The following is a 24,155-nucleotide window of genomic DNA, read 5'->3' as shown; positions in this document are numbered from 1 at the left end:
AGATAATCAGAAGGTGTGAAATGACCAAAGCAGTCATTTCACAGGGATCTCTTGAATCATCCTCCTCTTAACTGAAGGGTTGACAGATGCTACATGGAAGACCAATGGGCAGAGATCTGAGTCATGCTGCAGAATATATAGGGCATTTAAGTGTCATTGTCGTTGTTAAGTTTCTCATTATGTCCAACTCTTTGTGACCCCATGGACTACAGTGTATCAGGCTTCCCTGGTGTTCACGATCTTCCAAAGTTTGCTCAAACTCATGTCCTTTGAGTCGGTGGTGCTATCGAACCATCTCATCCTCTGTTACCCTCCTGCTCTCAATCTTTCCAGCATCAGGCTCTTTTCCCACGAGTCAGCTCTTTGTATCAGGTGGCCAAAGTACTGGAGCTTCAGCTTCAGCGTCAATCCCGCCAATGAATATTCAGGGCTGATTTCCTTTAGGATGGATTGGTTAGATCTCCTTGCTGTCCAGGGACTCTCAAGAGTCTTCTCCAGCGCCATAGTTCGAAAGCATCAATTCTTTGGCACTCAGCCTTTTTATGGTCCAACTCTCACATCTGCATATGACTACTGGAAAAACCATAGTTTTGACTATGCGAGCCTTTGTCAGCAAAAAGTGAGGATGTGATATTGCTGAAAGGCTAGGAGATTATGTCCATAGGTGGGACTATGGGGTCTAAGATGCCTAGGTTGATAAATTCCAGTTAAAGACAAAGAAGAGCATGTGGACATGGGAATAGGGGGCTGCAATGGAGAGGGGGTGAAAGCCACGGTAGAAATGAAAGAACTGTGAGTCTGTTGCTGGGCACTGTAATCTACATTGAAGGAAGGGTTTGAGGGGGTTGCGGGTGAGCCAGGTTTCAAACTCTGATGGAATGCGGTGGAATTTGAGGTCAGAAAAGTACAACCAAGAAGTCGTTAAGGAGGATATTTTCACATAACTATTGATTTTTACATATATGAAATGTCCTTCTATCTGTAGTAACATGTCTTTGAGGGAGACTGGACAAATAATATTTTTCTTATTATATAGGTAAGGAATCTCAAACCAGGCAAATTTATGAGACTTGCCCGAGGTCAGTAAGCTGGTAAATTACAGTCATAGGCATCAAGACTAGGATGATATACTGTCTATGTATATGGAAACACATATCCTGAAATGAAACAAGCTGTACCTATAATAATATACAGATTTCTGCTTGAAGCTAAGTCTTGTGAATAAATATTCAGTTTTTCTCTTTTCCTAGTATTTGCATTTCCTCAGTGTAGGATCTTTGATTTACTGCTTTCTTAGGCTGTGAACTCTGTCACCCAGCAATGGAGCCTCTTTGGCTCACAGGTCTCCACGGCCTAGCACAGCACCTGGGCCATAACAGATGCTCAGAAAAAGTTGCTCACATGAAGAAAAGAATGAAGGAATGCTCGTAGGAGGCCAGTGCACTTTGAGAATTCGGAATCAAGCCAATGCATAGTTAAATTTATAAATCTAACAGTATTTACTGTGCTCCCCAAAGAAAGTACAAATGAAATAGTTCCAAGATTTTCTAAAGTTATCTGATTTTAGCCAAACATTTAAAAATTGCAGTTTGGGGATGAGAGAGAGCAGTCCGCAGAGGCCAGTGTCTGTCAAATAACTGGAGGTCCCAGCAGATGCAGCATCTCCAGAAAAAGAAAGTCCATTTCAAAGCACATGAGACAGCATTCTGTGGAATGTTAAGCAAAAGCATTCCTACTCCCTCTCATTTATCATTAAGACACCAACACTCTGTCATCTGAGGAAAACAAGAAAATGTAGGCTTTGGAATATTTTCGGTCTCCCTCTCCCCCTGCCTTCCCGGTCTCATTACCTCCCCTTCTTCCGTTCCCTCCTCCCTCCCATTTCCTTGCTCTCTTTCAGAATTTGAAAATTCAGCTAGTATCTAGCTAGACACTCGAGTATACTTTTTATATTTCACCATGCTGACTCTTCATTGTGAAAAATGAAAACGTGGCAAACTTTTCACTCACATGTCCATGTTTAAAATCACAGCACCATAAAAATAAACCCAACATATTTTTCATGTGACTGGTGATGTTCATATTTAAAACATTAAAAAAGCAATTAAAGACACTAAGCATTAGGACATAAACATAGGTTTTTATATAAGTCAGTTTATTTACTTTCACCAAAACCTACCATTTCTAGGGTAAGAAGCCAGTTTGATACACATTAGTTATTTCAAGAGGTTATGTACAATTCTTAAAATGAATTCAATATACTGAATTTCAAAATAAACATTAAAAATACATATGAAACCAAAAGAGCAAAACGTTAGTATATTTACAAAGAGCTTAATGCAGGTCAGGAAGCAACAGTTAGAACTGGACATGGAACAACAGACTGGTTCCAATTAGGAAAAGGGGTATGTCAAGGCTGTATATTGTCATCCTGCTTATTTAATTTATATGCAGAGTACATCATGAGAAACGCTGGGCTGGAAGAAGCACAAGCTGGAATCAAGATTGCCGGAAGAAATATCAATAATCTCAAATATGCAGATGACACCACCCTATGGCAGAAAGCAAAGAAGAACTAAAGAGCCTCTTATGAAAGTGAAAGAGGAGAGTGAAGAAGTTGGCTTAAAGCTCAACATTCAGAAAACTAAAGTCATGGCATCTGGTCCCATCACTTCATGGCAAATAGATGGGCAAACAGTGGAAACAGTGGCTGACTTTATTTTGGGGGGCTCCAAAATCACTGCAGATGGTGATTGCAGCCATGAAGTTAAAAGACGCTTACTTCGTGGAAGGAAAATTATGACCAACCTAGACAGCATATTAAAAAGTAGAGACATTACTTTGTCAACAAAGTTCCATTTAGTCAAGGATGTGGTTTTGTCAGTATTCATGTATGGATGTGAGAATTGGACTATAAAGAAAGCTGAACACTGAAGAATTGATGCTTTTGAACTGTGGTGTTGGAGAAGACTCTTGAGAGTTCCCTGGACTGCAAGGACATCCAACTAGTCCATTCTAAAGGAGATCAGTCCTGGGTGTTCATTGGAAGGACTTATGTTGAAGCTGGAACTGCAATACTTTGGCCACCTGATGCGAAGAGCTGACTCATTTGAAAAGACCCTGCTGCTGGGAAAGATTGAGGGCAGGAGGAGAAGGGGACGACAGAGGATGAGATGGCTGGATGGCATGACCGACTCAATGGACATTGATTTTGCGTAGACTCTGGGAGTTGGTGATGGACAAGGAAGCCTGGTGTGCTGCAGTTTACGGGGTCTCAAAGGGCTGGACGTGACTGAATGACTGAACTGAATTGAATGTGTCAGACGCTACTTCAAGTAGTTTGTATATCTTAACTAATTAAAAACCTCAGAATAACCCTATGAGGTAATATATTTATTAATTATATTTCTGGATGAAGAAACACGCACAGAGCAGTGGCCAGTCACACTGTCTTAAGTAGGAGAGATGGCTCTGGAGTCAAGCAGTTTGTGTTCACAGTCTGAACTTTTAAGCACTACAGACCACCTCACTCATATATTCCCCACATATTAAGTCTTATCGGTGGGCTTCCCTGGTGATTCAGATGGTAAAGAAGCTGCCTGCAATGCAAGAGACTTGAGTACGATCCCTGGGCCAGAAAGATCTTCTGGGGAATGGAATGGCTACCCACTTCAGCATTCTTGCCTGGAGAGTGAACGTGAAAGTGAAGTCGCTCAGTCGTGTCTGACTCTTTGTGACACCATGGACTGTAGCCTACCAGGCTCCTCCATCCATGGGATTTTCCAGGCAAGAGTACTGGAGTGGGTTGCTATTTCCGAGTACCATCTGGTATCTACTGAATATCTACTGAATTGACTGAAAGTACAAACACCAGTTAGGAGATGATGGAGTAAACCAGGTCAAGAAAATGAAATTTAAAAGGACTGATCTATAGCAGTGGGATATGAGGATGGAGAGATGGGGACAGATTTCAGAGATCCTAATTTGATGAAACCAGTAGAACCTGATAACTTATTGAGTGTTGGTGACAGAGGGAGAGGAGTCAAGAATGACTTCCACCATTACACGCCAGTTAGGATGGCTGCTATCCAAAAGTCTACAAGCAATAAATGCTGGAGAGGGTGTGGAGAAAAGGGAACCCTCTTACCCTGTTGGTGGGAATGCAAATTAGTACAGCCACTATGGAAAACAGTGTGGAGATTTCTTAAAAAGCTGGAAATAGAACTGCCATATGACCCAGCAATCCCACTCCTGGGCATACACACCAAGGAAACCAGATCTGAAAGAGACACGTGCACCCCAATGTTCATCGCAGCACTGTTTATAATAGCCAGGACACGGAAGCAACCCAGATGCCCATCAGCAGACGAATGGATGAGGAAGCTGTGGTACATATACACCATGGAATATTACTCAGCCATTAAAAAGAATTCATTTGAATCAGTTCTAATGAGATGGAGGAAACTGGAGCCCATTATACAGAGCGAAGTAAGCCAGAAAGATAAAGACCATTACAGTATACTAATACATATATATGGAATTTAGAAAGATGGTAACGATAACCCTATATGCAAAACAGAAAAAGAGACTCAGATGTATAGAACAGACTTGTGGACTCTGTGGGAGAAGGCGAGGGTGGGATGTTTCAAGAGAACAGCATCGAAACATGTATATTATCTAGGGTGAAACAGATCACCAGCCCAGGTTGGATGCATGAGACAAGTGCTTGGGCCTGGTGCACTGGGAAGACCCAGAGGGATCGGGGTGGAGAGGGAGGTGGGAGGGGGGACCAGGATGGGGAATACATGTCAATCCATGGCTAATTCATTTCAATGTATGACAAAAACCACTGCAATGTTGTAAAGGAATTAGCCTCCAACTAATAAAAATAAATGGAAAAAAAACAAAACAAAAACAAAAACAAACTAACAAAAAAAGAATGACTTCCAGATTTCTTGCCTGGTAGCTAGGTCTTCACTCTATTTTCTGAGCTAAGAAATACCTTAAGTTTGAGTGAATTTGAAATGCCTGTGGGGCATTCACATGGGAAAGTTTAGTATGCAGTTTTATATAAAAATTTGAATTTAAGGAGAGAAATCTGAGCTGGAGACAGAAATCCGGGAGTTGTGAGTTAGCAAAATTACCAGGAAAACTAGAGAGAAAGAAAGAGGGTCAAGACTGGAATCCTGGGGATGATCCATATTTGAGAGTTGGTCTAAGGAAGAGAAACCTAAAAAAGAAATCAAGGTGGAAAAAATGAGAAAAATGAGGGAAAGAAACAAGAAAGACTGGTGTCTGAGAAGACAGGGAAGGAGGCAGTTTTGATAAAGAGAACATTGTTAATAATGTAAAATCCATAGAAATATTATATAAAATAAGGACTAAAAAGTGTGCAGTAGGGTTAACTCTAGAGATTACTGGTGACCTTGATTTCTATGAGTAGAGGAGACAGAAGCCAGAATTGAGTGACTTTGAGAATAAATGGCAGTTAAACTAAAAGATATGGCAACCACTGGGGAATTTTCAAAAGGTGCAGACAGAAAGGAATCAAAGAGATATAGTAATAGTTAAAGGGTACATAGGTTTCAGAGAGGAAGCGGCTTCGACGACAGAAGGAAGAATCAGTGAAAAAGGAGTTGCTGAAGATAAAGGAGAGGCAAAGCTTTTGGGGGTTCTGGATTATTTTCACAAACTTACCAAAGTAATCTGAAGACTTACCAATAACCTTGATATGGAAGGTGCAGCTGGCTTGGTTGCTGGATGGGTCAGTTGCCGTGTATGTGACAGCAACATCTCCAATTGGGAAAAGATAAGGTGGGGTAAAAGCTGGATGAACGTGGATTGATACCTTTTGGAAAGAAATTTCCAAATATTTGGAAAGTTAAAGTTAACATTAATAGTACTTTTATTACTTTTTGGTTTATAATATATTATTAGCAAAGTGAAGTTAAAAATGATACAATATTTTACATATAGTAAAAAGGAAAAAAAAAATCAGGCATAGTCTTTGGTGTATTCCTTTCTAGGCTATTCTACCTAGGCAGTTTATAGAGTTTGGATAGATAATATAATAATGCTGGTTTTTGAAAGCAGAGTAAGAAACACTGTTATCTTCTTTAGACTATCATTTCAGAATCATATTTTAAAAGATATGTTTATAAATAGGAACTAAGATTGATTCCCCATCTTTCTTTTTCTTAAAAGATCTTCAGAGCATAGTAAAGTGCCAAGAAACTTTAGCCAAGTAATCTTAGAAGATACACAACACAAAAAACCCACAGAATGAAAAGTTTCTGTTTTTAGATTTTCATCGGAGATTTCTAATGAAAAATTCAAGGCTGATCATTCTGTTATCAGATGGGCATTTGCATTTATGAGTAGAGTACAGCTAGAGACAGTACAATCATAAAGAGTACTGGAAAGTTTTCAATAGCACACATATTTACAGTGTATTTAGAGTCCATTTGAAAAAGGATACAGATATTTGCTCAAACCTTACCTTTTCCCCAGAGTTGTCTTTAGCTGTTGGGATTTGCCAGGTGATATTAGCAGAGTCTTGCTGTTCCTGAGTCTCAGCCTCTATGTCCGCAGGACAGCTGATCTGAGGAGCTTCCACATCTAATTCAGAAAATTCACATAGCAGTTAATGTATTGATGCAGTGATATAATTCTAAGTCATTTAAGAAACTGGGGCATGCATTCTCAGCAGCTAAGTCGTGTTTGACTCTTTTGTGACCCCATGGACTGTAGCCTGGCAGACTCCGCTACTCCATTGGATTTCCCAGGCAGGAATATTGGAGTGGATTGACATTTCTTTCTCCAGGAGATCTTTCTTACCCAGGGATCGACCCACATTTCCTGCATTGACAGGCAGATTCTTTACCATCTGAGCCATCAAGGAAGGCCACAAGAGACAGGTAAGAAATATTTTTAATCCTAATCTAATCATAGAGGATTTCTAATGTACTTCAGCATGGCTTCCAAAGTTCTTCCTGAACTGGTACCTGCTCCTCTCTTAGCCTCATCACTTACAGATCCCCAGTCAGAACTCAGTCTCCACATCAGATGTCCCACAAGAGTACCATGATCCTTCTTATACCTGGGCCTTTCTTCACGCTCTTTTATTTGCCTGAATCAACGCTCTCTTCTTCCTTGAGGCAGGTAACCTCTACTTGTCCTGTAATTCTCAGCTTAGACACAAGCTCCTCAGGAAGCTTCTCTGACCCACTGGTCCATTTTGGGTGCTCACTGCACAAGTTCTGATTGCCCTCTGTCCTTCCCAGCCATGATGCACTTTGCCATTTTTAAACTGAATTTCCTCCCCCCAAATAATTGAAGTTCTTTGAATGCCACGATTTCTTATTTCATTGTATTATATAGTTTCTGGAATATAATATGAACTTGATTAATACTTATGGAATGAAATAAACAGGAAAAAATGAATGCTGAGTCTGGTAGGAGGGGACTACTTGAAAACAGACTGTCAAGTAGAATTAATTAGTATGCTAAAATGTACTGTCAAAGCAAACAACAAATTAAAGCCAAAGATATTTTTTGCAGTGTGAAACTTTGCGGTACAGATACTGCATTAGATGTGGTAACATTCCACAGAGCTCCAACAGTCACCGTAGAGCTAAGTTCTTATTATATAATAAATCCTCTTCAGTTATATCAAGTCTTCTGCAACTTGCAGCTGAATATATCCAGATTAATCTGTGTCTCACTTTCTTGTTTCTTAAAAGTTTTATTCAATTTGTATTTTCCCTTTCTCAGAGGGGCTAACATGTAGACAATTTGCCCCCACAAAGGTGCATGAGCATATTGACTCTTAAAATCTAAACAAGCATTTCATTTTTTCTTTAGACTTGAATAATAGCTTGAATGAACTTGGAATTTCAGGTTTATATGGACTCTCCCTCTGTATTCTTAGCACACTGCTACATTTCCTTCTGGCATTTTGAGTTGCAAACGAAAAGCGTAGTGTAATCTGTCTGAATCTTGTGTCCTTTGTGAAGTTCCTCTTTTCTCTCTGGAAACTTCAGATCTTCTCCTTACCTTTGGATCTTAAAACTTTCACAGAGTAGTGAAAGTATGCCTGCCCAATACTCAGACTTTTCGACTCACATTATTCAGTGTTTATGTGCATATGGACCAACAAACTCTTTTCCTGATAATGGAACTTTTTATTTTTTATTGAGGCATAGTTGATTTACAATGTTGTGCTAGTTTCAAGTATATAGCAAAGTGATTCATACACACATTCTTTTTCAGATTCTTTTCCATTACGGGTTATTATAAAATATTGGATATAGTTCCCTGAGCTATACAGTAGGACCGTATTGTTGGGGGTAGGGGAGGGACAAATTAGAAGCTTGAGATTAACAGATATAACTACTTTATATAAAATAGATAACCAACAAGGTCAGAGGTTATTTTCGATCTAAAAGTTCAAGACTTTCTGTAGCTCAGGGAAACTTTCTTCTACTGGTAGGAAAATTCTTCTCCTCCATCCCTTTTTCTCTCTGTGCTTCTGGAGCTCCTTATTAAAGGGCACTGGTGTTTCTCGATTTCTCCTGGGTATCTCTCTTAACCTCTATCTTTTGAACTCGATCCACTGGGATATTCAAGTTCCTTGTTCAGTAGTTCTCCCTTCTGAAGGAATTCTCAATTTGTTTCTTCAAATCACTAATCCTGTTTTCAACAACTTCCACTCCACCATTTTGCCCTTTACTTAGAGAGAGATATATTTTTACTTTTAAGAACTTTTTCTTGCTCTCCAGACCTCTTTTTTCATAGCAGTCTGCTCTTGCTGTAAGGAAGCTGGCAATGTTCTCTTGTGAACGTACTGAGATGCAGGTTTCAAAGTGCTGATCACTTGTTTTATAAGAAAAAAATTAATTTAATCTCACTTGCTTAATAGGAGTCAGAAGTTCTTCTAAGATTTTCAATTCCAACTGGAAAACTTACCTGATTTCTGGCCCTAATATCATCCTTAGTTTTCTATCTTTTCTATCATTGCCTGGCATGTGGTACTGGATTTTTGTAAATTCACCACCCCAAAGCCAAAATCTTCATAGCATGTATTGGGATGACATCTACCCTTTTACCATAGGTATGCAGCGAAAGATGCAAAGAGTGACAGTCCAACACTACACCAACACACCACTATATAGAACTTGCTTTTCAACTTGACCAACGTGGGGACCTACCTTTACAAGCAGCTGTCTGAACTTTGGCACTCCATTTTCCAGACGTGGTACACCTCACTTCTTCTCTGCCCCCCGATAAAATGAATCCTTGGCGGCAACTTAGCTGACAGATCGTCCCAGGTTTGGCAGGATGCCTGCCACAGTTGGGAGGTGATACGGTAACACCTTTGGGCTTCTGAAAGGTGGCACAGTAGCGTTCTATTGCAGGAGAGCAAGCAAATATTATTTGCATTCTCACAAATTACAAAATGCCACAGATTCACTTTACTCAAGAAAAATACAATTGGTCTGCATGCAGATGTCTACATATGACACAGAACAAATATTGTATTGTTAATTATGCTCAACCAGGTAGTGCTAGTCATGAAGAACCTGCCTGCCAATGCAGGCAGACGTGACATGGGTTCGATCCCTGCATCAGGGAGATCCCCTGGAGAAGGGGATACCCACTCTGGTATTCTTGCCTGGAGAATCCATGGACAGAGGACCTGGCCACACTGGAGCCAACAGAGTTACAAAGAGTCAGACATGACTGAAGCGACTAAGTGCACACACACATCTCTTTGGTTGCCTCATGTTTTCTGCCAGTGTACCAAAACTTTAAAAGATTTCTAACTAGTATTTAAATCAATGCTGATTGTGACTTTTATCATTTGCTTAGAGAACCTTCAGTTTGCAGAATATTACGTTATGGCTCCAAAGTGTAAAATAGTGAATTAGATTCTGTTTTTCATGGGGTAAGTGATGATTCAACAACCAGTTTCCATTTTTATGAGCTTATGGTGGCATCTTTAAGCAAGCATATTTTGAGAAAAGTTTTTATACTCTCCCTAGAATCACTGTGTCATGTTAGGGCCCAGACTCTTACTGATGTTATTTTCAGCACTGATGAACAGCAGGTGAATCAGGTAGAAAGGAGAGAAAGGAAAATCAGATGAAGACTTAATACAAGATATGTGTGTGTACGCACATGAACCCACATACAAATTTGTTTATTGTAGTAGTGATTCTACTGGTAGCACTGCCAGCAGCTTTACTCTGTATTTCCCATGTGATAATCACTAAGTTTATCCAGTGTTTACTACGTGCCAGGCATTATTCTAAGTGCTTTACATGGATAGACTCATTTAATCCAATGCAGGAAGGACTAGTGTCATTATTTTCACTTACAAACAAGAGCGCTGGAGCATAATAGTAATTCTTGTAGCTAACTTTCCTGAAGCTACCAACAGGTAAATGGCAGAACCTGTGTGCCCCCCAAATATTCTATAATCAAGCCTCCTCCTGAAATGACTGCTTTCAAACCTCTCTGTCAATAGAAGTAATTTTTCCTGAGAATTGCTATGTTTCTTTATTTTTGCACAGAGAAGCCTGGTGTGCTATAGTCCATGGGGTTGCAAAGTGCTGGACATGACTTAGCGACTGAACAAAAAAGAACAAACGTACCAAATGACAGTCCAGATTTCCTGTTCTGCTTTGATCAAGAGGACTGTCAGAGACAAATTTGTGGTTCAAATATAAACAACATATGGGACTTCAAATCCTTTATTTCAGGACAGTTGTTTATAAATTAGGAAAATTATCCTTTTAGCTCTCATATCAAGATTTTATTCCCTGCTAATATTCTCTTTCTTATTGTTTGTTTATGGCATTTTGAATTTTTATATTGTTGTTTAGTTGCTAACTTGTGTCTGTCTCTTTGTGACCCCATGGCTGGAGCCCACCACGCTCCTCTGTCCAAGGGATTTCCCAGGAAAGAATACTGTAGTGGGTTGTCATTTCCTTCTCCAGGGGACCTTCCTGACCCAGGGATCAAACCATGTCTCCTGCACTGGCAGTTTAATCTATTCTAATGTAATGGAGAATTTTTTCCCATTGCTTTTATGTTTAATACATTCTGAAGTGGATTAATACTTACTTCATGTATATTAACTATACTCTCTTCTAGCTTTTAATGGCTTTATTTTTAATGTATATTTTAAAACTATAAAGTATTTACATTGGTGTCTGGTGTATATTAAAGACATATGAAAACCTCATTTTGATTCATTTTGTTTTTTCCCAAGGAGCAAGCCAATTTTCCTATATTATCAGTTGAATAAATCTTATCTTCTCAACTGAGCTATGATGCTTCCTTAATAATAATGAAACTCATAAGTCTGGGAATCTATTAAGTCCCACTGATCTGATGGCAATTTTTACATACTTTTCATTTTTGTAATTTAGTATATATTTTAAAACCCAGCAGAATTACTTCCTTTTTACTATTCTTTATTACACTTCCCTTTCAATCTTATTTTAGTGAGTTTTGCCTGCACATTCTTCCAGATGAATCCTGGAATCACTCCCCAGTTCCAAGAAGGGGAAAAAAGAAAATCTCTTTTGGGCTACTGAATAGGTTGCATTTTACCTATACATATATTTGGAAAAAACTTTGCCTTTTGACAAAATTTTATAAATATATTAAAATGTTCTTTCTATCTAAGCAATATTTCGTAGTTTGTGTAATATAGGTTCCATATATTTTTTTGAGGTTATTCTTACATATTTTATATTTTATATAGATCTCTGACTGTGGTTTTTCATTATATATTCTGTTTATCATTTATACAGAGGAGTTGTTTATTTTGTATTCTTAAGACTTTAATGAACTTTCAGTCTTTTAGTAGTTTCATTTTATTTTAGAGGTAAACACGTAGTTTACAAATGATTATTTTGAATCCTCTAAGCTCTAATTTTATGATTTATTACAAGAGCTAAATCTTAGACAATCTTACTAAATAACATGGATGATTCTAGCATCCTTTTTGTTTTCCAGATTTAATAAGACTGTCCACATTTTTTCTTTAAGTAGATACAGATGTAAGATGAACTTTTTTTTTCCTTTTTTTTTTAAGATGAACTTTTTTTTAATGTCAGTTATCAATGAGTTTCTAAGAATTTTACCAAAAATCTGTTTTAAATGATAATGAATACATTTTTATCTTATATTGAGCAACCATATGAATTTTTCCTATTTGTTATGAAGTAATTTATTATATTAATAGAATATCTAATTTTAAACCCTTCTTGCATTTTTAGGATAAACCTTTACACATCCTGGTTTGAGTATGGATTGCTAGTATATTTGCTGTCATAGTTCTAGCTTCCTCTTGGTAAATGTCAGATTGGCAACAGAATAACAATAGCTCAATAGTATGAACTGATTTATTTTCCACTATTTGGGCCAAATCAGATGGTATGAGAATTGTTTCATTTTAAAAGTTTGAAAGAGTTTAATTTTTTCCTCAGTCGTTTTCAAATGCTTGGAAAGATTGAAGGCAGGAGGAGAAGGGGGGTGGCAGAGGATGAGATAGTTAGATAGCATCACTGACTCAATGGACATGAATCTGAGCAAACTCTGGGAGATAATGAAGGACATGGAAGCCTGGTTTGCTGCAGTCCATGGGGTCGGACACGACTTATCAACTAAACAGCAAAAGCAACAACTAAGTAAATTCTGATATTTCCATTACTTTGTAAATCACTCATAGGTAAGTATTTATTTGCTTTTCTACTTTTTTTCTTGGTTCATTTAATAGTTTTCATTTTCTTAGAAAATCATGCATCATAAATGGTGTTTCATTACTTTAAAAACCTCAGACCTCTATATAGTCCTTTGGTATAGCTTCTTAGAAAAATTCCATTTTTGCATTTTTCTTTCTTCTACAATCTATGACTTTATTCAAAGATTTTCCTTTCATCCACTTTACTGCATCCCATCTCCTTTTATAATTCATCTTTACATTATTATGTGCTTCTTTCAACTTCTCTCACAATCACTCTTTTCCTAGTATTTAATTTAATGTTTAGTTATTTTCATTCTTCCTGTTTAATGAAAATATTTATATCCGTGAAGTTACATCAGTATATAATTTAACTTAGGTCACATAACTATGGCTTCAGAATTTTCTCAATTTTGTTATTTTTTTAATTGTATTTTTAAAATGTCTCCTTCGTCCATTTAATTCATTTCTTTTATCCCTCTTTGGAGTCTTCATATTTTTCTGTTTTGGTCTAGTTTCATATGTCAGAAAATGTTAAGGACCTTGACTTTTTAACATGTGTTTCAAATAACTTTTCCTTTTTCTTGTTTGCATTTTAAATATAGAGAATATATGTCTGCAGTACTGAAATTTAAAGCTTTATATATTCAGATCTATTGTCCTTTCCTTTTTAGGAAGTTATGCTCTGTTAAAATCCATAGTTTGCCCATTTTCCTACATTTCACTCCTTAACCTGCCTCATTTAATTAATAAAATTAATTGAACTTAATTTTTTAAATGAAGCAAGAGTCCAAACTAGTTTTTAGATAAGCTTTTCCCCTACGGATATCTAAAATTTCCCTTATTGAATACTATATTTTTCTACAAACTAATGTTTGTTTCTGAGGCATGCTTGCTTCCATTGTTCTGTGCATCCTTGTATCACAAACCTACCATATTAATTACTGGGTGTTCATAATTGGCCTTAAGAATAAGGTTTCTCTCATTGTACTTCATGTTCAGAATTTTCTTATTTTGCAACTGTCTACTCAAAACTCTTTTAAAATTAATTACTTTATTTTATTTATTCTTGGCTGCATCAGGTCTTAGTCGTGGCATGAGGGATCGTTCGTTGCAGTGCACAGGCTTCTTTCTAGTTGTGGCTTGTGGACCCCAGAGTCTGTCACAACTATTGAGTCTGCATGCTCTGTTGCCCTGAGGTATGTGGGATCATAGTTCCCAGACAAGGGTTGAATGTGAGTCCCCTGCATTGGAAGGCAGATTCTTAACCACTGGATGACCAGGGAAGTCCCTAATACACTTTCTATTCATGTCCATCAACGTTTAAGTGGAGAATTTCATAGTAACTATGGTTATTGTCAGAATTTGGGGGCTATAATGAGTTGTTCCTCAATAAATTGTATTAAATAAGGATGGTTATACTTCAAAACAACCAAGACTGACATCCGCTTTAAATCATTACAGGGATGGGTACAAAAATTTTAAAGAGAATTCTTAAAGCTTAAAGAATTTTAAAAATTAAGTTAAACTTAAGAATTAAAGTTTTAAAGAATAACTCCAGAGCAACTTTATTAAATATATTACCACTTTTAATTCAAGACTGGGTCCCTCATAAGAAAAGCTGCTCAGCTATGGAACCATAGATGACTCCTGGGAGTAAACATTAATATCTAGATACAAATTCTAAGGCAGGAAGACAACTTTCCAACAAAAGGGATTTATTAAAATTTAATGTTCCATTTGCTAACCCATCCTTTCTATGGTGGACAGATCCATCATTTTCATTTAAATCTGTGAAATATCTAGAGAAGCTAACTCCCTTTGTTTTAGTTTTATGCCAATTAAGTCTAAGGTTATCAGTAACCTCAGGTATGCAGATGACACCACCCTGATGGCAGAAAGCAAAGAAGAACAAAAGAATCTGTAGATGAGAGTGAAAGAGGAGAGTGAAAATGTTGGCTTAAAATTCAACATTCAGAGAACTAAGATCATGGCACCTGATCCCATCACTTCAAGGCAAATAGAAGGGGAAACAGTGAAAACAGTGACAGAATTTACTTTTTTGGGCTCCAAAGTCACTGTAGATGGTGACTGCAGCCATGAAATTAAAAGACGCTTGCTCCTTGGGTGAAAACTTTTGACCTATCTAGACAGCATATTAAAAAGCAGAGACATTACATTGCCAACAAAAGTCCATCTAGTCAAGGCTATGGTTTTCCCAGTACTCATGTATGGATGTGAGAGATGGACTATAAAGAAAGCTGAGTGCCAAAGAATTGATGCTTTTGAACTGTGGTGTTGGAGAAGACTCTTGAGAGTCCCTTGGACTGCAAGGAGATCCAACCAGTCCATCTTAAAGGAGATCAGTCCTGAATATTCATTGGAAGGACTGATGCTGAAGCTGAAACTCCAATACTTTGGGCATGTGATGTGAAGAAATGACTCATTGGTGAAGATCCTGATGCTGGGAAAGACTGAGGGCAGGAGAAGAAGGGGACAACAGAGGATGAGATGGTTGGATGGCATCACTGACTCAATGGACATGAGTTTGAGGAAACTGCGGGAGCTGGCAATAGACAGGGAGGCCTGGAGTGCTGCAGTACATGGGGTCGCAAAGAGTCAGACATGACTAAGCGACTGAACTGAACTACAGCTAAGTCTGTCTATGGTTGAGGAATCCTTGTAGATTCTGCCTCTCGGGAAATACAATGCCTGTCAGGCCTACATCTTTCAGTAGGCCATAACAGCTATCTCATTGCTAATAAACTTTACTTATTATTTTTAATATTTTATACGCCCTATAAGCTTTCTGAGCCTGCACAGTGAGGGTGAATGCTACGACTGTTTTTGAATCCCTCAGTAAAGCCCAACATCCTTCCTGGAGACACCCTCTCTTAGCCTTGGATACTACTAGATCATACTAGAATAAACCTAGAAACCAATTTAAAAAGTCTACCCATCTAGGATCCTGGCATATTGTAACTTATTCCCTACATAAAGTTCTCCTATTTTGGAAGTTGGTTATTTAATGAAATAGCTGTTAATGCTCCCAGGTTTACTGTATCTTCCACCTTCTAAGGGTTCACTAAATGGCGGTTATCATTTCATCATGATCATTATTGTTGTTACCACTGCTGAAGTGTCTGTGGTGTATAAGCAGCAGCAAACTGGAAAAGCTGCATTCATTCTGGACCCAACTACAGGAGTGAGATGTCACAGCTCTTAGTGACAGACAACGAAGAAAAATCTTCTGATGAAACAGAATTCTACAGCCAAGATTCACTGGTTCATAATTTCATCATTTCAATAAGAAGGTAAAAGTAAACTGTTTTCAAAAGTGAGGGAATTACATGGCACTTGCTTTTATTTTTTTTTTTTTTTTGTTTTTTCTCTACTTTCTTTTTATTTATTTATTTATTTATTTTATTAGTTGGAGGCTAATTACTTTACAATATTGTAGTGGGTTTTGTCATCATTGACATGAATCAGCCATGGATTTACATGTGTTCCCCATCCCAATTGGCATTTGCTTTTAAAACAAATCTGTTCCAAATGTGCCCCAAGTATAACAAAATTCATTATTATTAGAAGTTGTAAACTTTAGGGAGTTGGAAGATTGGATTCTGGTGTAGTCTTTTTTTTACCAGTGGGAGCAGTAAAACCACATACTTGTTCATGTATGTACACATCATATATCTATATACATATGGATGTGTATTTATACTCATATGCCTGTATCCATATGAATGTGTATTTATACTCGTGTATCTATATACACATGGATGTATATTTATACTCATATATCTATATACATATAGATGTGTACTTATACTCATATCTGTATACATATGCATATGAGTTTATACTTGTATATCTATGTACATATGGATGTGTATTTATACTCGTATCTATATACATATGCATGTGAATTTATACTTGTATATCTATGTACATATGGATGTGTCACATATGGATGTATATTTATACTCATATGCCTGTATACATATGGATGTGTATTTATATTCATGTATCTATATACACATGGATGTATATTTATACTCGTATATCTATATACATACAGATGTGTACTTATACTCATATCTGTATATATATGCATGTGAGTTTATACTTGTTTATCTATGTACATATGGATGTGTATTTATACTCATGTATCTATGTACATATGCATGTGTATTTACACTCATGAGTATAAATGTATATCTATCTATATACATATATGATACTTGAGGGAGCTGGAGGTATTCAGGATGGATGTGTGTTTATACTCATCATGAGCTAGTTTTTAGTTCAGGTCTTCACAGAAAATAGGAGAAAGCAGAGAGCTATAGAAATGACCCATCCAAGGAACCATGCCCTAAGAACTTACCCAGACACCGGGGTTCTGGACCATCCCACTGAGCGTTTACTTGGCAGGTAAGCCTAGCACTTCCTTCTAGTCTGTACCCTTCATCACAGGTGACCAAACACACGGTCCTGTAGGACATTTCTCCAGTTGAACAGCTCAGGCGGCCATGTTTGGGCTGGCGGAGACGAGGGCATGTTCTCACTATATGAAAACGATTAGATAATATTTCACTCAATAAAGAAAAAATTATAAATTTAATAATGCCTACATATTGCAAGCAGTAAATAATACACTATTATTTTTTTAATTAGAATGGCATAATTAAAAGTATGTATTTTATCAAATGCACTGCCTAAATAATATTCCTGTTGTCTGCCTCTGCCTACAGGTAGGAAACTTAAGCTGTTGAAGGAGTTTGGCCCTGGCCGGGGGATGATGGCTGACTAAGGGAGGGACATTCAGCTCTTAATGGGCCTTTGCTGTGATTCTACAGGCTACATTTTAACGAAAGGAAAGGGTCTTTTCTGGGACAGAGTTCAGGTTCAATTCAGTTTTCAGACCTCTTATGAACTTTTCCTTACTTTTTATCCTGGTTTAAAATAAAAAAATCTTGTCATCTCTTACAGACAGAGTTGAAGGTGAGAGAGTGGTCATTTTTTTTCCTTATTGCTTTCTCAGGTCATTCTCTCCTCTTTCTTCCTGAACACCTCCAGCTCCTCTCAAGTATCATATCATATACCCAACATCTCTTTCCCCTAACTGTCTGCTGGCTTCTAGGCCATTTCTCATTCTTTGATGATTTTATATTTCTCTCTTTCTCTCTTCCCCTCTCTCTCTTTCACACACATATGCACACACACGATGATGATTTCATCATACAGATGATCATTCCAGTACCCTAGAGTCATATTCCTCACCTCTCCAATAATCAGTCCTTCCCCTTATTTCAGCACCCCCTCCAAGTCCTAAATCCTCCGGACCTGACCATGACCAATCCAAGCACCCCACTCTCTGACAACAACCTGTCTTCCCAGATTACTCTCGCAAGAGCTTCAACTCCAGCAAACTCTACACCCTGTTGCACTCTCTGATCCATTACATGTCCTTCTTCAGATAAAACCATCTGTAAAGAGTTTAAACTCTTTTCACCCCTCTTTGTCTCCAGTTCTAATTTAGACTCACTCCAACAGGATTTCAAATCAGGAGGAGGATGAAGGAAAGGGGGAGAATAAGGAGAGGTGAGAAGGAAGAGAAGAGAAGGGGGAGGAAAGGCAGGCGATAGAGAAGAGGAGGGGAGGGGAGACTTGGAACAAGACTGGAAACGACAGTATGGGGAAGGGAGAGGAGAAGGGGAGTCCTGCACAGACCCGTGGCTGTGACCCTTCCAGTTAGATGGCGTGTACATCCCACCCCTAAATGTATGTACATCCCATCTATGTACCCCAGAAATACATAGATGACAACAAGGTGGATTACTGTTGAATGTGCCAGCAGATGGGCATATACATTCCTATTAATAGCTTACAGGTTTTATCCTAAAAGCATCAGGCACCGTACAAAGCACAAAAACCACCCCTGCAAAAGAACAAATTATGGTTTGCTCTCATGTAACATGCCTGCAACACTAAAGGCCAGAAGACCACGTAGTAATCAAGAGCTTTGTTGGGACTCTGGGTAATATGTCTTTCCTTCTTTTATGAATTTGTCAATTTTTCTTATCAAGCAAGTAGTTACTTTTGATGAAAGTTTAATTTTAAAATAATAGGAAAGGAAGTTGGGGTAAAATATTCAGTGCATATTCAACTGAAGTCATGGTTGGACAGAATCTACTCAAAGAAACCCATTCAAATTATGTGAGTTGACAGAATACAAATTCTGATTTCATGAAAGATATATTTAAGATTGATTACTCCTTAGAGAAAACTCAAGAATTAGAAGTTAAACCATAAGCCCTAGATTTCCAATTAGTTTGAAATGAAGTCAATTATTAATGACAAATGAGTATAATTACATTGACTTCTATGTTTTTTTATTGAGTGTGTCCATCACGTAAGCAGAATTTTTATTAAATGTGTCCATCAAGTGCATAGAAAATATTTTGCCTTCCATATTTTGGCTTTTCTTGAGGTAATCATCAGTGGTAGCACAATGCCAAATGCCAGGTAGGATTAAAAGTGAATAAGATAAATTACTATGATCAAGATATATAAAATCTAGAAAACCACATTAAACAACTGCTTTTCGATTCAATAAACTGCTGAAATGATTCCAGGTTTCCAATTAGGGACAAAACGAACTTGCAACATGTCTCAAGAGAAAAGACAGTAAATGAGAACTGGTGTTTCATACACATGGAAATTATATTGCTTCTCAAAAGTGTTGGTTTTAATAAACTTTCATTGCTCCTCTGGGAAAACAAAAGCATATGTAATAAATCCTATTTAGTTCTTAAATATCTATGTTCCTTTTCAACCAAGAATGATCATTTTTATCATTTTGGATAGGAACATGCTTATATATGAGTTTCAACTTCCAAAACATTTTTATTTCAATAAGCTGGAAAATTCTGCAATAAGTGTTTGACATTCATATTAAAACAATCCTTAAATATTTATTAAGCCTTTCAAAAACAGCAATTTAATATTTTAAGAGAATGGTTTACTTGGTAGCAGACAATTTAAGAACATGTTCTGGTTCTCATTTGAAAGAATTGCTATATTTTGTCTCAGACTCACAGTTTCTGTCCATCTCCCAATTGTGACAGCTTTAATGAAGAATGTATAAGAGAAACAAGAATCAAGCCTATTAGTTATTATCTAACACTACAAATCATTCAGGATGTGACATGAAATTTGTGAAAAGTTTTACATTTTATACTGGTCTTTCATTTCTGTCTCACTTTTAGAAAGACTTTTAAGAAAACAAAAAAACAGCTAAAATTATCCTCTGTCTTTATAATCAGATTTAAACTGGAGCCCATTATACAGAGCGAAGTAAGCCAGAAAGATAAAGACCATTACAGTATACTAACACATATATATGGAATTTAGAAAGATGGTAACGATAACCCTATATGCAAAACAGATAAAGAGACTCAGATGTACAGATTTAAATTAGATCTTTAAAATGCTACTTTCTCCATAGTATAAATAAAACTAATTTTATTTCTAAAAATGTTCACCATAATCTGACAATATGGGGTTTTTGATTTGTAAAAAAATGTAATATCAGCAAAGCAAAATAAATCAAAGTGCAGTAAAACGAAGTATGCCTATAAAAATCTATTAATGAGGAGCAAGAGAAAGAGCCTGAATTAGTACCTTCCTTCAGGACAACCTTGTTCACTGATAAGTTAGGAAGCAGCATTAGAGGTGAAATGGAAAGAATTTTAGGAAAATTCACTTTCTTGAGCACTGCTTTTACTTTGACTAAATTTATTTTATTTATACTATGCAAATTGCATAAAAGACAATAACCCTGCTTTGTAAAAATGAAACTGCATGATGGGAAGTGACACAGAAGACCACCAATGTAATTTGTCAATGTATTTGTCAGTGTAATACTTACCAACACGTATATTTGTTAAATTCAGATTTTCAGTCATTCAGCAAAGGTATAACCAAGGATTGGCTGGAGTAGGAGAAGATACATTCTATGCTCATAATGAGTTCACAGACTAGCAGAGATGATAGACGAGCTAATTAATAAAAATACAGTGGTATGTATTGTAACAAGCTGGTTAAGCTGGCAAATGCTGTCAGAATCCCCTTAGAGTGGGCCAGTTTAGGGTTGATCAAAGAACCTGCACTTGATTGTGGAAGATGGAAGAGAAGCAGTGGTCATTGCAGGCAGACTCACTGATGGACAAATGTAGATGTACAGTAGGTTCCAATTCATGTTTCTTTACTTGTCTCCACCCTACATCTCAACTGCCAACCCTGTTGACCCAAGGTGGCCCAAGCTCACTGCTAGGTTCTTGGCTATAGAACATCAGGGCGGGGTCACACAGAAATGAAGCTTCTCCTAGGCTTCCCAACACACTTCTCTTGTGATTCCACTACAGCAGCTGCCTGGGCTTGGATTCCTGGGCTGGTAGTATCTCTTCTGAGGCTCCAGTTTCTCTTTCTGAAACTTCTACTTTCCAGCTCCTTCTATTATCTAGGGTGAAACAGATCACCAGCCCAGGTTGGGTGCATGAGACAAGTGCTCGGACTGGTGCACTGGGAAGGCCCAGAGGGATCGGGTGGAGAGGGAGGTGGGAGGGGGGACCGGGATGGGGAATACATGTAAATCCATGGCTAATTCATTTCAATGTATGACAAAAACCACTGCAATGGTGTAATTAGCCTCCAACTAATAAAAATAAATGAAAAAAAAATAAAGAAAGAAAGAAAAAAAAAGAAAAAAAAAAGAAAATAAAAATAAAATTGTATAAGGTCTGATTCTTAAAATAAGTTCCTTGTCCCATAACACAGATGGGGCATTTCCTGGGTTTTCCTGACTGACCCTGACGCATGGAACATAAGGGCTGGAATGAGGGCACAAGAGGTCTGCGTATGCACATGTGGAGGTTAGAGGTCATCACATCCCAGCGGGAGGTCAGTGATGGGGCGGGCTTATCTACAGGGGCTACAGGTCCCTGTAGATCAGAGGATCAAGGTTGTTCCAACAACTTACAAAGGGATGGCTTCCTGACAGGTGTGGCCACTTCTTAAGGCTTTAGCATAGGATTCAAGGTTCAGGATGGAGATTGTAGAGGGTCAAAGAGGCAGGGGCTAGACCTTATCCTAAAGGGATTGTCTGCCTGATTTTCTCACTCTCCTTTGGAAGGCCAGTAAGGGGAAAGTTAAAATGTCAGGCTTTCCACCTTCTGCCATGAGGTATTTAGGAGAAGGGGTAGAGATTATACATAGACCTTAATAACTATACAGGAATATATTTAAGAGGTTCTTACGATTAACTTTTTCAGGAACGGGCTTTTTACCATTTGAAACTGTGTGACTGAGAAGGTCTTGGCTTTCCCACATAAACAATCGCTTGTCAAAGTTTAGAGATCTAAGGTCTAATTCTTTTCTTCAGAACTTTGGAAATATTTGCTGATCTTCTAAAATTTAGAGTGGCTGGTAATGGGCTCAAGGAGAGTCTGATTCCCCTTCCTTCATAGGTAATGTTATTAAACATTTTTAACTGTCAAACAGGCACAATTTTCTAATTTTTCCAAGGCTTTCAGAAGTTTCAGTAAGATTATTTCCAGACATGGATCTGTTTGCAATAATTTGTTTTCTGGCACTCAGTAAGTGATTTTAAGTTCAGTATCAAAGATTTCAGTCATGTGTATCTTCAAGATTTCAGCTTGCAGATACATTCTTTGATCTTCTAGGAGTGCTTCTCCTTGGCTCCATTTTCTCTCTGGATTCCTAGTCTGCGAAGAGTCTATTTCCTGTGACTGTTCTCATGTCATTTTATTCTTTCACCTTTTTTCTAATCTTTCAAATGTTGTTCTACTTTCAGAATGATTTCTGGGGTTGATTTTCTAACTTATTAATTTGGCTTTTGACTACGATCTCAGGTTTATCCCATTTCTTGGAATCCTAATCTTACTTTACCAATGCAGTTGTAACTGCCTTTGAATCTCAGTGATTCCATTACCCCCAACCTTTACTTTCAGTTCTCCTTTGTTCAGTCTGTTCTTTTTGTAAATACAGGTAAGAGTCTGAATTAGGACCTGGATTTAAGCAAATCTGTAGATGAGTTCAGTATCGGTAGCTGATAAATACAAAGATGAATGTCTCCTGGGGTTCACAAGTGACCCTGAAGTTGTGAGTAGGTTGGCTTCCCCTATGGGTGTGGGAGCTGAGAGAAGCCAGGAAAACAGGACTTCTCACTCTACTGCAGTAAGCAAGGTGATATGGGGGTCTTGGAGCAGTCAAGGCCTCAGCAAAACTTTTACGGCACGCTGTCTATTCAAACTCAAGGCTGGGGATGTACATGCTGGCTAACTACTCTTGGCACAGGATACTGGCATGGTTCCCCAAATCCTGCCATCAAAACAGACATCAAAGCCCCATGCTGACCATCCTCTAACTCTCCCTGGACCCTGTCTTGGCTGCTTGAAATCTGAGGTTTAAGGTAACCTGTCCATTTCCTTCCCAGGCAGGCCTTTCCCCTGCTTGTTCATAAAAGAAACACAGGAGGCACAGTTTATGATGATGTGGTCAATTGAACTTAGTAGTTCTGACTAAACTTCCTATAATTTTTTCTCTTTCTGTGGTCCGTGGTCCATGAGCTCAAAAGCAACCGAGAATTTACTGATCCATTAGAGTTTCAATCAAGGACATCGAGCAAGACAATCAGTAAACAGTGTGAATTGGCAGTCTGCATACCTCTGCAGGAGCTTTCGGAACCGGACCACAAACCACTGGGGAGACACAAGAAGATGCTGCTTCCCACGAGGTCAAACCCAGGGTGACAGCGGACCCCACAGGCTGCATTGAAGTGGTTGTTGCACGTGTTTCGGATAAAGTAACCGTTTTCAGGAGGCTTCAGAGCAGGGCAGTGGACAACTAACATTTACAGAAATAAAATTAAAAAGCAAAGCTAGCCTTTGTCTATAGAGCATCCTCCTCCCACTTTTCCTGTTTAAGAGGACATTTTATACGCAGAGCTAAACTACCTCCAGCACTCCCATTTATTGCATGTGTTTGTAAGTGCATATTTGGAAGGACACTTACACCTCATGCTTAGTAGGTATTTGTTTCTAATTAAATTTAAAGACAGACTAAATACTTAAGCCTGAAAAATCTTTTTATCTATGTGAATATGAAATTTTCTAGTTCTTGACCTTCATGTGTCATTTGCTATTTCCCTTCTCAATTAAAGCAGCATAAAATAAAGAACGAGAAGGGCCAGCAAAACATGTCTGTCACAATCCCAGGACCCACAGCTTCTTGTACAAATTATTGGCTAAGTAAATATTTTTAATTTTTGGTATGAATAATTTCAAGGCACATTACTTACAAAAATATTTTCTTTAAA

The 24,155-nt window shown here is 37.8% G+C and overlaps 1 protein-coding gene across 1 annotated transcript in view; it reads right to left on the bottom strand.

The window, feature by feature from the left end:
• Positions 1-24,155, bottom strand: part of SVEP1 (sushi, von Willebrand factor type A, EGF and pentraxin domain containing 1) — a 193,990-nt gene that overhangs the window by 100,546 nt on the left and 69,289 nt on the right. Inside the window, exons 5-9 of the mRNA XM_070459306.1 lie at positions 23,504-23,683; positions 17,142-17,321; positions 9,210-9,407; positions 6,500-6,618; positions 5,719-5,848 (exon numbers count right to left, since the gene is read on the bottom strand). Of these exons, the coding sequence (XP_070315407.1) occupies positions 5,719-5,848; positions 6,500-6,618; positions 9,210-9,407; positions 17,142-17,321; positions 23,504-23,683 (807 nt within the window). The remainder of the gene's footprint in view (positions 1-5,718; positions 5,849-6,499; positions 6,619-9,209; positions 9,408-17,141; positions 17,322-23,503; positions 23,684-24,155) is intronic.

This window comes from Odocoileus virginianus, chromosome 31 (genome assembly GCF_023699985.2).
Source record: "Odocoileus virginianus isolate 20LAN1187 ecotype Illinois chromosome 31, Ovbor_1.2, whole genome shotgun sequence".
NCBI lineage: Eukaryota > Metazoa > Chordata > Mammalia > Artiodactyla > Cervidae > Odocoileus > Odocoileus virginianus.
The sequence above is the reverse complement of the archived record's forward strand: the minus strand, read 5'-3'. Positions and strand labels throughout refer to the sequence as shown.